The 11,728-nt window shown below is 39.9% G+C and overlaps 1 protein-coding gene across 2 annotated transcripts in view; it reads left to right on the forward strand.

Moving 5' to 3' along the window:
* The window catches only part of nbeal1 (neurobeachin-like 1), a 128,806-nt gene that overhangs the window by 53,824 nt on the left and 63,254 nt on the right, over window positions 1-11,728 (forward strand). For both annotated transcript variants that reach the window (XM_048599007.1, XM_048599006.1), the window contains exons 12-17: window positions 467-599; window positions 1,777-1,896; window positions 4,434-4,737; window positions 5,610-5,695; window positions 6,554-6,643; window positions 7,670-7,853. In XM_048599007.1, coding sequence (XP_048454964.1) covers window positions 467-599; window positions 1,777-1,896; window positions 4,434-4,737; window positions 5,610-5,695; window positions 6,554-6,643; window positions 7,670-7,853 — 917 coding nt within the window. The remainder of the gene's footprint in view (window positions 1-466; window positions 600-1,776; window positions 1,897-4,433; window positions 4,738-5,609; window positions 5,696-6,553; window positions 6,644-7,669; window positions 7,854-11,728) is intronic.

The following is an 11,728-nucleotide window of genomic DNA, read 5'->3' on the forward strand; positions in this document are numbered from 1 at the left end:
ATGATGCTGCTTGGCCTGCTGTGTTCATCCAGCTCTACACCGTGTTATCTCAGATTCTCCAGCATCTGCAGTTCCTACTATCCCTGACATCCTAGGGTTTGGCTCCTGGTAACTGCCGCCTCCTCCTCCTCCCACCCCATTCCACAGGACTCAAATGAAGGAAACCATTCCAGCAAAAACATGAACATTGCTGTAATGCTTGTGCTGAAGCCGTGTCTGAAAAATGCCATTTCTCTGCAGTTGCTATCTAATCTGCATACTTGGGAGTTCTTGAATTCTGCAGCACATTAATTTGAATTAAATTGTATTTCTTGAAAGATTTCTGACTGATAACAAGTAACGAAATGATATGTTGTATAAAATATGACAGCATGTTTTGTTTTTGCAAGTATTGAATGTGTGCGCAGTGCAATCTTTTGACTGTTAAGCTAGAGGCACTAAATGTTTTACCCTGCACACTTCTTAGTTTTTTCACAGCCAGTGGAACAGGATTTGAAGCTTTTCTGACCTCTTCAGGAGGACTGGTTGTCGCAGTTTGCACAAAGAAGGAATACATGACTGTGATGTTGCCTGACCATTGCTTCTGTGACTCCCTCTGGGTAAGCATAAAGACTAAGAGAGCTAACCTTGGTGTTTATTTTGTTGCATTGACCAATTACTATGACCAGAACTGAGCTCTTACGGCTGTTTTATGGCAAACAGACAAACCTACAAGAAAGGTGTTCGGCCTTAGTCAGTACACCTACCTGTAATGGTGTAGTGCGTTGATGTTACCCAGTTTCCTTTCACAATTTCAGAGGCACTGATGTACCTTGCATAAGCCATAGAAGCAGCTACCAATTTGGGAATAATACAGTTCCACAAAAACAATATGATAATCATCAGATAATTTTCCATGTGGTCATGTCAAGTAAAGGAGAAATAGTGACCAAGTGAATGAACTCTCCTGCTGTTCTGGGTTAAGAACTCTTGTCCTTACACTTGTCGACTCAGACCTCTCACCCAAAGGACTCGAGTGTCAGCCTGAATTGTGTGTTCATCTCTTTAGTGGGACCTGGACCACCATTTGAGTTACTTTCATGCATTTATCCTGATCTATGTCAGGAACTGCTACAGACAGCTGGATTGACAGTCACTTTGGCATTCTATTTTTCAGCGTCACCAACCAAACGAACAAAGAAAGGCTGAATTGATACTGTTCTAGCTGCAGTGTAGCTAAAAACAGTGTGATTTTTTAAAAAAAATCTATGTGAATCTCATTGAGGAACCTTTCTAACTATTTAGTAACAAACCTCATCTCTGGATAAAAAGGCCAATGTTTAAGAATCAGTTTACATACTTGCAATTGAGCTGATCTAACTTGGCTGTCTACCTCTTTATTGGAACATTAAATGTGAAGGCACAGATTCTAATCCTCCATTGTGTTCCTGATTGAATTAATGTGAAGGGGAGGCTCTGATGTTTCCCTCACAGTGTTCGGAAAGTTAGTTTGGAGGGTGCTGTCAGATTGCAAGTATTTGCCTCACTGAGGTGGCCAAAGATGATGTTACTTTGAAGGTCTGGAAACAGGCTTGTTCACTCAACATCCTTGATACAAAGCATAGAACCTAAAATATAAAAGCTCACTTTGTGAGCCCTTAATAGTTGGATAATTGCACTTTCTTTAAACTATTTGTTGTTGTGTTCAATTGTTAACAGAACCCCTCTTGAGTGCTACAACTGACCACAGTACTTGAATTCTTCAACTGATTTGTGATTGATTGTTTCTGTTAATAGCATAGTATAGCAGTGGTACATGTCCCGGCAAAACGTCCCTTTGGTCAGAGTCTGGTGTACATCTATGTCAATGGTCAGCAGAAACTCTCTGCACCCCTCAAATTCCCCACTATGAGCGAGGTAAGATTTTATAACTGAATACACAGCTATGTTCACTTTTTCTTCTTGGGATATTGGGAATATGTCACGGTAATATTTTAGGTGGCATGTAAAGATAGTTTTCTGTATGGCGTAGAGAATGCTAGAGATATCTTGGCAGTGTAGGGGATGTACTGTGAGTTGGGATGGGCTGTGCAGGTTGCAAAGTAGTGGGTTTTGGGAAAGTGGTGTGTGTGTGTGTTGCAGAGGGTATACAATGAAACGCCCACTTTTAACGATGTAGTACAACAATGTCTGAAGTCTGTGGTAAGTGAAGGAATCAATTTCCAGATGTGAGGATACCCGATTTCTTTCATATGAATTATCATCACCATGGTAAACCATTTACCATTTCCACTGGTCATATCAAAGCATTTGATCACCCAACTTGAAGAACTTCAAGCATTATGTTCACCAACCATCTAAATCTGAATGTTATCCTTCAGTACATTTTAGAAGTTTTATCATACGTGGTGAGACAAGGATATGCATTGCTATAGCCCTTTTAATGACTTTGAAAGATTCCATAGTGCTTTACAACCAAAGAAGTAATTTTGAAGCGTAGCCACTATTATAATGTAGGAAATGTGGCAGCCAGTTTTGTGGACAGCAAACTCGCATTAACAGCATTGTGATAATCAGTTTTCGTGAAGTACATTAAGGGATAATTATTGGAGGTAGAGCTGAGGGGAACCCCTGCTGCTTAAAGTAGTGGGGTGGAATCTGTTAATGCCCAGCTGAATGGCCAAGTGGGGTCACAGTTTAATGTTTCATTTGAAAATACACCATTGATGTGTCACCTTAGATAGGAATCTCTGAGTTCAAAACAGTCATTAGTTAAGTGGCTGGAGCTTGTGCATTATGCATATCTTGAAGGTATGTATGAATGAAGCTTCCAAACTGCATATCGAAATCTGGTTTTCATTCTTGCTATGTTTTCGGCTGCAAGTACTAACTCAAGGCTGAATTAGGCAGAAATTTGATCAACAAGGAAGTCAAAGGTTACAGGGGACAGGCAAGAGGATGCTATTAAGACTGCAATCAGATCAACTTTGATCTTATTGAATGGCGAAGCAGGCTCAAGGGGCTGAGTGGCCAGCTCTTCCCGTTTCTGATGGCGCCCATCTTGATCATTTCAAGTTTAATATTTTAAGCAGTTTATATCTTAAATAAAACAAAATGCTCGCAATAGTCAGCAGAGCTGGCAGAATCAGCAGAGACAGCAACAGAGTTAACTTTTCTGATGAGTGACTTTCCATCTGAACTAGAAGAAAGAAGTAGTACATTTTAACTAAAGGAAAGGGGCAAGGATGTAAGAAAAAACAAAAGGGAAAGTCTGTGATTAAATGAAAGGGATGATTACATGACAAAAGATTTCTGATTGCAAGGACAAAGGGAGTATGAGTGAGGCAAATCTAGAACCGAAACTATCTAGAGGAGGTGTGAATGGCAAGGTTATGAATATTCCCTGTCCAAAAGTGAAGAAAAAGAAATGAGAGAACAAAAAGCAATGAAGGGAAGCAAAATAAAGTGGAAGTTACAATGTAAAATTCAGCCAAAGCTGTGAAATTGAAAGCTGAGGTGCTGTCCCTAGAGTTTGCCTTTGAAATCCATTGGAATTCTGTAACAGGCCAAGGACAGGAAGGTCAGAGTGGAATCAAGGTGAAGAATTAAAGTGATTCCTTCATGTCATGCTTGAAGATTGGAAGAATATGTTCTGCAAGGCAGGTCTCAATATATGTTTGGCCTCTTTTACATAGATGAGACCACACCATGAGCAACAAATACTATTTGAAAGAAGTACAAATAAATCATCATTTCACTTGGAAGGAGTGAAGGGCTCTAAACTGTGAGAAGGGAGAAGATAAAGGGATAGATTTCTAATAAAAGGTGAAATGGAAGTGTTGGTGGTGGAGGAGTAGGCCAAGATGTTGCAGAGGGAATAGTTCCTTTGGAATTCTGAAAGGGGAAAAGCGGGGATAATGCATTTGATGGTAGCATCATGTTGAAAGTTGTGGAGGATCATCCATCGAATGTGGAAACTGGGGGAGGTAAAAGATGGGGACATGATTCTGGGAGGGAAGAGGTAAGGGTAGAAGTGTGTGAAATAGAATGAATATAGTCAAAGGCCCTGTCAATCACAGTGTGCGAGAATCATTGGTTGAAGAAAATCAGAAGGGCTAGAAGAATAGTGTGCTTCAGCTGAACAGATGCATTGGAGGGAGAGAAGCTGGAAGAATTTACTAGTGTCCCTGTGAGAAGTGCGGTTTAAGGAAGTGCAGTCTAGCAAGTTGTAGGATTAAGTGGGTTTATAGCCATTACTGGTTAATAGTCTATTCCCGAAAATGGGGAGACAGAAATCAGGAAAGAGTTGGACGTGGACCACATGAAGACAACAGAAGGAAGGAAATTGGAAGCAACATCAGTGTAGTTTTCCAGTTCAGGGTAAACTCATCAGCATTTCTAACTTATGTTGTGTTCACACTAAAATCCTATGAAATGTTTACTCCCTATCTCAGCCTTTTACCTCGTGTTGCATTGGATCAGCTGGTCAGAGGACCACGACCCCTCCACCCTCTCAAATCCCGGATCCTCCTTTCTCATTGTCCATCCCCTCTGGACGAGCGTCCCTGAGTGCAATTCTTTCCTCGCCAGCCTGGAGTGGAGTCTCAGGAAAACCTGAATCGGTGACGAAACTCATTTCGGCAGGAACTCAGGACAGTGAGTGGGGCTCGCCGACTTCACTGGAGGGTCAACTGGGTTCTGTTCTAGTTTTCCATGATGCACTACAGTACTCCCAAGTGAAGGCTTTGTATCTTTCAGGTGAGAATCAGATTCCTAACTCGTGATTGAACATAACCACCCAGAATTAACTTGCTACATTGGCCCCAGATCTTTGTGTGTCTGAGCCATAATAATAAAATGATTTCACTATTTTAAAATTTCTCTTCATAGACTCTTGAATACAGAAGGTTGTCAGTTGACTTTTTGTGTTTCTGCCAGCTTTTTCAAACCAGCCATGTTCCTCTGCTGTTTGCCCTTAGCTGTGTAAAATCTTCTGTCTCAAGTATGTCCAATTCTCTTTTGAAAGTTATTTTTGACTATGTGTCCACCACAGAGTGTTCTGTATGATAACTATTTACTGCATAAAAATACTTTCTTCTCATCGTCAGGTTTTTTTTTTACGACTTAGATTAAAATAGCGTTTCACTGCTTCCCAATCCTGATGCCAGTGAAAGCATTTTCTTTAGTATGGTTTATCAAAACAATATATAGTAGGGAACACTCCTATTGTGTTTCTTCTTAAACGTCTCTGCTCTGAGGGAAGCAGTCTTAGCTATTTAGTCTCTCCATAACACTGAAATTCTTCATCCTGGTACCATTCTCATAAACCTCTGGGCCTCCTCATAGACCCTGATCTCTTCCCGAAGTGTGAGGCCAGAGTTGGTTTCAGTACTCTAGCTGAGAACTGGCCAGTGCTTCCTTTTTTCATTCTTTATGGTATGTGGTCAACACAAGCTAGGTCAGCATTTTGCGGCCATTGCTAATTGTTCTTGAGAAGGCACTGGTGAACAATACAGCCCAGGTATGGCTGATAATGTTGAATGTAGTTCCTATCATGGTAAAATTTTGCCTCAAATGTTGAATAGGAACTTCTGAAAAAATAAATGTTTTTTTTCTCTCCCTGGTGACAGGCCCAAACTGCATTTCTCCATTGAAATCTCAGGAGTCGGAGCTTACAGACCTCACAAGTAAGCTGCTTCTGCATTATACACCGAAGGTAAGTACACTTAAACCCATAGTCCTCAGGGGTTATTGTGTTGCTTTTAAGATTGTCCTTGCTTTGTTTTTGCATACTGCCTCCTCCTGATGTGGGTCATGATCCCATTGTCACTAGGTGCTTGTGGTACTGCATCCCTTAAGTTGCCAGACCCCTTTTATGAGCAGCAGACATTTTTATCACTGAAGGCGTGGCAACTTGTAAAATGTTCAGTGAATGTCTGTGAGTGCATATGTTGTAGCAGAATTCATAAGAGTGCTGGGGAATGGAAATTTGGTTGAATTTGCTACTATTAATCCAGGGACTTGACATCGGTATTCAGCTTCAGAGCTGCTTACACCCTCCCCGTTGAGATTTCAAATCAGGGACCACTTTAAAAACACGTAAATAAAGCTGGATGTATTCAGCAGGTCAGGCTGCATCAATGGAAAGAGAAACTCATAACTCGTAAAATTTAAGTGTTAACTCTATTTTTCTCTCCGTGGATGCTGCCTGACCTGCTGAGTATTTCCAGCATTTTCCATTCTATTCCAGATTTTACAGCATCTGCAGTATTTTGTTTTTTTTTTAATTTAAGAATATCCTTGGGTCACAAGCATCCCTGCCAGGACAGGCATTTGTTCCTCATCCCTAGTTGCCATTCAGAATTGAGCTGCTGCCTTGAGCTACCACAGTGTGTGTGGTGTAGGTGCACCTGCTGTGCTTTTAGGAAGAAGGTTCCAGAATTTTGCTCCAGGATGAGGAAGGATTGGTGACTCAGTGTTTTTATTCTGAAATTCCTCATACTATGAGGTTATTTTAAAGCTCAGTATTTAAAATCCAAATGCTATAAATATTGCATTTTCTGCATTATTACAGGCCTGCAAAAGTCCCATCTGCCTCGATTTGTCTCCGAATCTCCTTCATGGGAGGTTGACTGGGCATAAAGTTGTCAACTGGGACATTAAGGTATTTTAGTCAGTGTTGAATTATTGACCACAGTTAATATTGAGAAAGTAACAGTTAAACAGATTTTTCATTAGAAAAACACATTCAATAAATCATTAGACTTAATTATATTTAAATCCTTCTTTCTCTGGATCAGAAATGCTGCAAAACCAAAAATTTATAAGAAATGAGGTGGTGCATACAGTAGATTACTTTAAATTATGTTTTGCAACATTTTCCAAATGAACAATCCATTCTCTTCGCTCTCTTCCCTCACTGTCACTTTATCCCACCCCTGTTCGGTTGCCTTCACCTTTTCTTTCAACCACACATAGGCAAAACCAATATGTAGAAATGCCCTATTGGTGCTGACAATAATTGGTTGTTATAAGACACCCTGGGTCCCCTGACCCAACTTCCAAATGATCCGTAAAGGCAAACAGCATTCTGAGTGCCCAACACTTAAATTATCCTTGTATTGGATGGACAGACCCTATCAGGACAGTGGCCCAAACTATTTGCCAACAGCATTGGCTCCAAGCCACTGCTTAGAATGTACTAGACATATTGACTATTTTGCAATAAGTACTCACCCTGTTTTGACAATTTTAAGCTTTACTAATTGTAACCAAAGTCAGGTTTTCCAATAATTTGAGCCACATTGTTAGAAATGCAATTCTGGATGCAACTGTGAGCGGTTAGGAGAAGTAGTTGCTAAGTGGCGAATGCCTATTGTCAAATAAATGTTGGTTACTTGATGATCGAGAAGACAACCAATGTGAAGACACTATTGAGCATTAGAATGAACTGCTTCAATTCTTGCTCTGTCCCATTTCTCTTCCACCTTAATTCCCCTCCTCAACTGCCACCCAGTCCCAGGTAGAATTTACACAGCACGTTGAAGGGAAACTGCTACTTGAGATTCAGTTAGTACTGACCTGCTGAAGCGGCAAGAAATGTTGAAATGTGGATTGGAATTATGTTCGTCTCATCATGCAATTTAAATGTGTCTCTATGACTAGATAATAAAATTCTGTTGTCTTGCAGGATATGATCAATTGCACTGGTGGCCTGAATGTTCTTTTCCCACTGCTGGAACAAATGAGCAATCTTGGGAGCCAGGGATTGGTGAAAAATGGAGACTATCATGGCGTCTCTGACTTCGTGACTCCTGAAGCCGCCTCCCCTGCTGAAGGTGACTGGGTGGTGATTCCTTCAACTAGAGCTTCTGGTAAGACTTCATAGTAGTTACACTGGACTTCTGATTTTAAAACATTAATTTTGAAATCGATGATCTGTCTAGGTAGGTTTATGCATTACCATTGTCAACTGCCACATTGCAGACCTGTTCTTTCCTCTGCTGCTTGTGTTCATTAGTGTGGAATCCTTCCTTTCTTTCCCTACCCCTGGAAGTCTTGTCCTTTTCTATTTAATAAGTTTGTACATGGTGTCTTAAAACTCTGGAGATAATAGTGTTTGCTTTAATTTAATTTCTTAGTCAAGTTCTTTTGCCTTTGAGAGGAGCTTGTCCCACCCCACCCCTGGGTTTCCCCTACTTTGAGAAATACATCGCTGTATCTTCTTACTTCGTTGCTCATTTCACTCATTGGTGTCTATCAATGCACTAACGTCTTATATCTACCTAGTGCTTTTAATACAGGCCATCAGGAGACTACTGAGTTGTGAAATGGTGAGAAATTTATCAGTCCAGAATTAACTGTTCTGATGCAAAATTAACTTACAGGTTTAGTACACATATGTGTGGAAGATATTAAATCAAAATAAAAGGAAACATTGTAGTGAGTGATATCTTTTTAGTTGTTAAGCTTTTAAGCAATGATCAGGAATCATTTAGTTGATTTGTTAAAATGGTAAAACTATAGCATTGACATTTTAACATCTTCCATTTAATTATCATTCACATCCTTGATCCTACTTTCTATTAAAACAAGCTAGATGCATATTTCGAGCCAAGTGAATGAAGTTGCTGTTATTCGGAACATGGAGATGGGGAGGCAGGTTTAACTAGCTAACTTAGTGGGCTGTTCAGTTTCTAAACTTCACGTAAAGCTGATCTCAGCCAAAAAGGTTCACCTAATCTCCTTTTCCCTCTAACACGACCTAAAAAGAGTGGGAAAAAAAAATAACGTGTCACAATGAAATACAATGCAATGTTGCAATGTCAGTATTTAGCTATATTCCTGAAGATGATTCAATTTTTAAAGTCACTTCACTTCTTTAACATCTGTCATCAGCACCTCCTACACAACTTGTATAAAGGAACAGCAAGAAAATAAGCCTCAAGCTTGTCTTGTTTACAGCATTCTCACATATATTTTGCTTAATGTGAAGATATTAAACAACTGTTCAAGTAAAAATTGGTGCAGAAAAATCTTCAGACCTGAAATATTACTTCCAAATACTACTATTATTTGCTACTAATTTAATCTGCGCTTTCTTAGTTTTTTGAGAAATGCTATTTTATGAGGATTTGAAAGGAAGCTTTCCCATTGATTCTTCCTTTCAAAAATCTGGTCTATTGCAGTTGACTTTAACAAACTTGTAGGGATTGTTGGTTTGACCTTTCTTTTGCTTGTCAATCTTTATTTAAAGGTTGATGGGAGTTTTGTGGGGAATGAAGGCTTCTAATAAATAATTAAGCATTGCCACGTGATGGCGCCAAAGTAATGTATTCATAGTGGATGCAGAATGAGTAACTTGAAGGAGGCTGTGGTTTCAATACTGATGGCAGTTCAAATTCATCATAGTGTGTGTGTTCGTGGATCCTGCCAACAAGGCTTTTCATTTAAAAATTACACACCTGTTGAGATCTCACATTATGCTTGAATTTGTAAATACAGTGGAATTTTTAAATAGAAATTGTTGCAATAAATTAGAAACTTAACCTTCTTCCTAGTCACTGCTCCAAATGTGTTTGTTCCTTCCTTTCTGTCTCGAACTCATGGCTAACTGTTTGGTTTATTCTCTTGCCTCTAGTGGCACGTACTGCTGGAGCATTCCCACACCATTACAACATTGCATTCCTAATTACGGTAACGACTAAACTTCAAACAGGTAGTTTATTGACTGTAAAGCATCTTGAGGTTTTTAAAATCCCTACAGTGTGGAAGCAGGCCATTCAGTCCATCGCGTCCACACTGCTCCTCTAAAGAGCATCCCACCCAGACCCATCCTATCCCTGTAACCCTGCATTTCCCATGGCTAATCCACCTTATCTGCACATCCCTGGAAACTATGGGCAATTTAGCATGGCCAGTCCACCTAATCTGCACATCTTTGGACTGTGGGAGGAAACCAGAGGAAACCCATGCAGACACGGAGTATGTGCAAAAGGCTGGAATTGAACCTGGATCCCTGGGACTGTGAAGCAGCAGTGCTAACCACTGAACCAGCCTGCCTATTTTTGACAGTTGCTATATGAATACAAGTCTTCCATTTATTTTATAGTTTCTTCTCCCTTTTGTGTGTTTTTTCAGAAAGTTGTCAACATTGGTAGTGACCTTTATGGGGATTACTGCCAAAAAGACATGCAATACAATTAGCTTGCATATTTTACCTGTCCCCTGTCCTCAGTAAAGGCTCTAAAAAGACAAGTAGAGCTTGCATTTGTAGAACAGCTGATCATATCTCTCCGAATTGTCCTAAACATTTAACAATTATTTTCACATATCAGGACTGATTGACTTTGATGCATGCAGCATCAGCAATGTCCTGCCAAATCAGTGAGATGAGTGATCAGTTTATTTGTTTCTTTGGTGGAGTTGGTTGAAGGAAGAATCTAGGCCAGGGCACTGGGGAGTTCTGGAATATTTTTAAAAGTTTTTTTCAGTTCAGCTGCTCAGATACATAAAGCACCCTGTTTAGTGTCTCATCAAGGATGGCATCTGAGACAGAAGCTTAGAATTATTGAATCTCGCAATGCAGAAAACGCCCTTCAGTCCAGTCCATCAGTGTGACTCTGTTTTTCTGTTTAATGCAGTGCCATTCACCTGCTGCATGCTATGCCGTTTAATGTCCTCCTTTTCCTGAGGCACTATTTAATTCCCTTTTTAAAAAAAAAACTGGGCTCTGGTTTCTGGTAGGAATTTTCTCATTCCATAATATATTAAAATATATTAATCATTTTGATAATATATTTGTTCAATTATGACTTTCTTGCTGTGTGATGGATGTCTATTAACTGTGTCATCATCCTTTCTCTTGAAATTCATCCAACTTCTCAGATCAAATAATGATTGTCCTAATAACTTTCTTCTTAACTGTAATCCCACATTGCTACTGACATCTTAATGAATCTATACGTTGTTATTGCATTGCTGGTAACTCTTTCCTATAGTGAATACTCCAAACTGGGTGCAATACTGCCAATCGCAGACTTATTAGGTCCTTTACAAGTTCAATATGCCTTGGTATTTTATACTTCTAGATGGAAACCAAGAATCCAAATGGTTTTACCTGCATGTGCCATGTGTTATGACCAAGATGGGAGGAGTGCAATATCTTTCTCCAGTCCTACGATTCCATAACACAACAAAGAATTTAATTTGTTTTACCCAGTTCCTGATGTGACCAATCCAATGTTTTCTTTATATTAGACTTAAAATAAAAGGACAGGTCAGCCAAGTTTCCTCAATAAATTCAAAATTACCGTTTTATTACCAAACAAAACTTATTCAATGAAGGTGCAAAGCTATTTAACACACGTAGTTTGATATATAAATCTACCTTCTAAATAACTCAAAACACACAGACTGGGTAAAGTGGAAGAGAAGGATTTCTCTGCTTAGAGATAGTAGGAACTGCAGATGCTGGAGAATCCGAGACAACAAGGTGCAGGGCTGGATGAATACAGCAGGCCAAGCAGCATCATAGGAGCAGAGAGGCTGACGTTTCGGGCCTAGACCCTTCATCAGAAAAGGGGGAGGGGAAGGGGGTTTTGAAATAAATAGGGAGAGAGTGGGAGGCGGATAGAAGAGGGATAGAGGAGAGGATAGGTGGAGAAGAAACAAACAGGTCGAAGAGGCGGGGATGGGGCCAGGAAAGGTGAGTGTAGGTAGGGAGTTAGGAAGGGGATAGGTCAGTCCT

Source organism: Rhincodon typus, chromosome 7 (genome assembly GCF_021869965.1).
Source record: "Rhincodon typus isolate 14 chromosome 7, sRhiTyp1.1, whole genome shotgun sequence".
Lineage (NCBI taxonomy): Eukaryota > Metazoa > Chordata > Chondrichthyes > Orectolobiformes > Rhincodontidae > Rhincodon > Rhincodon typus.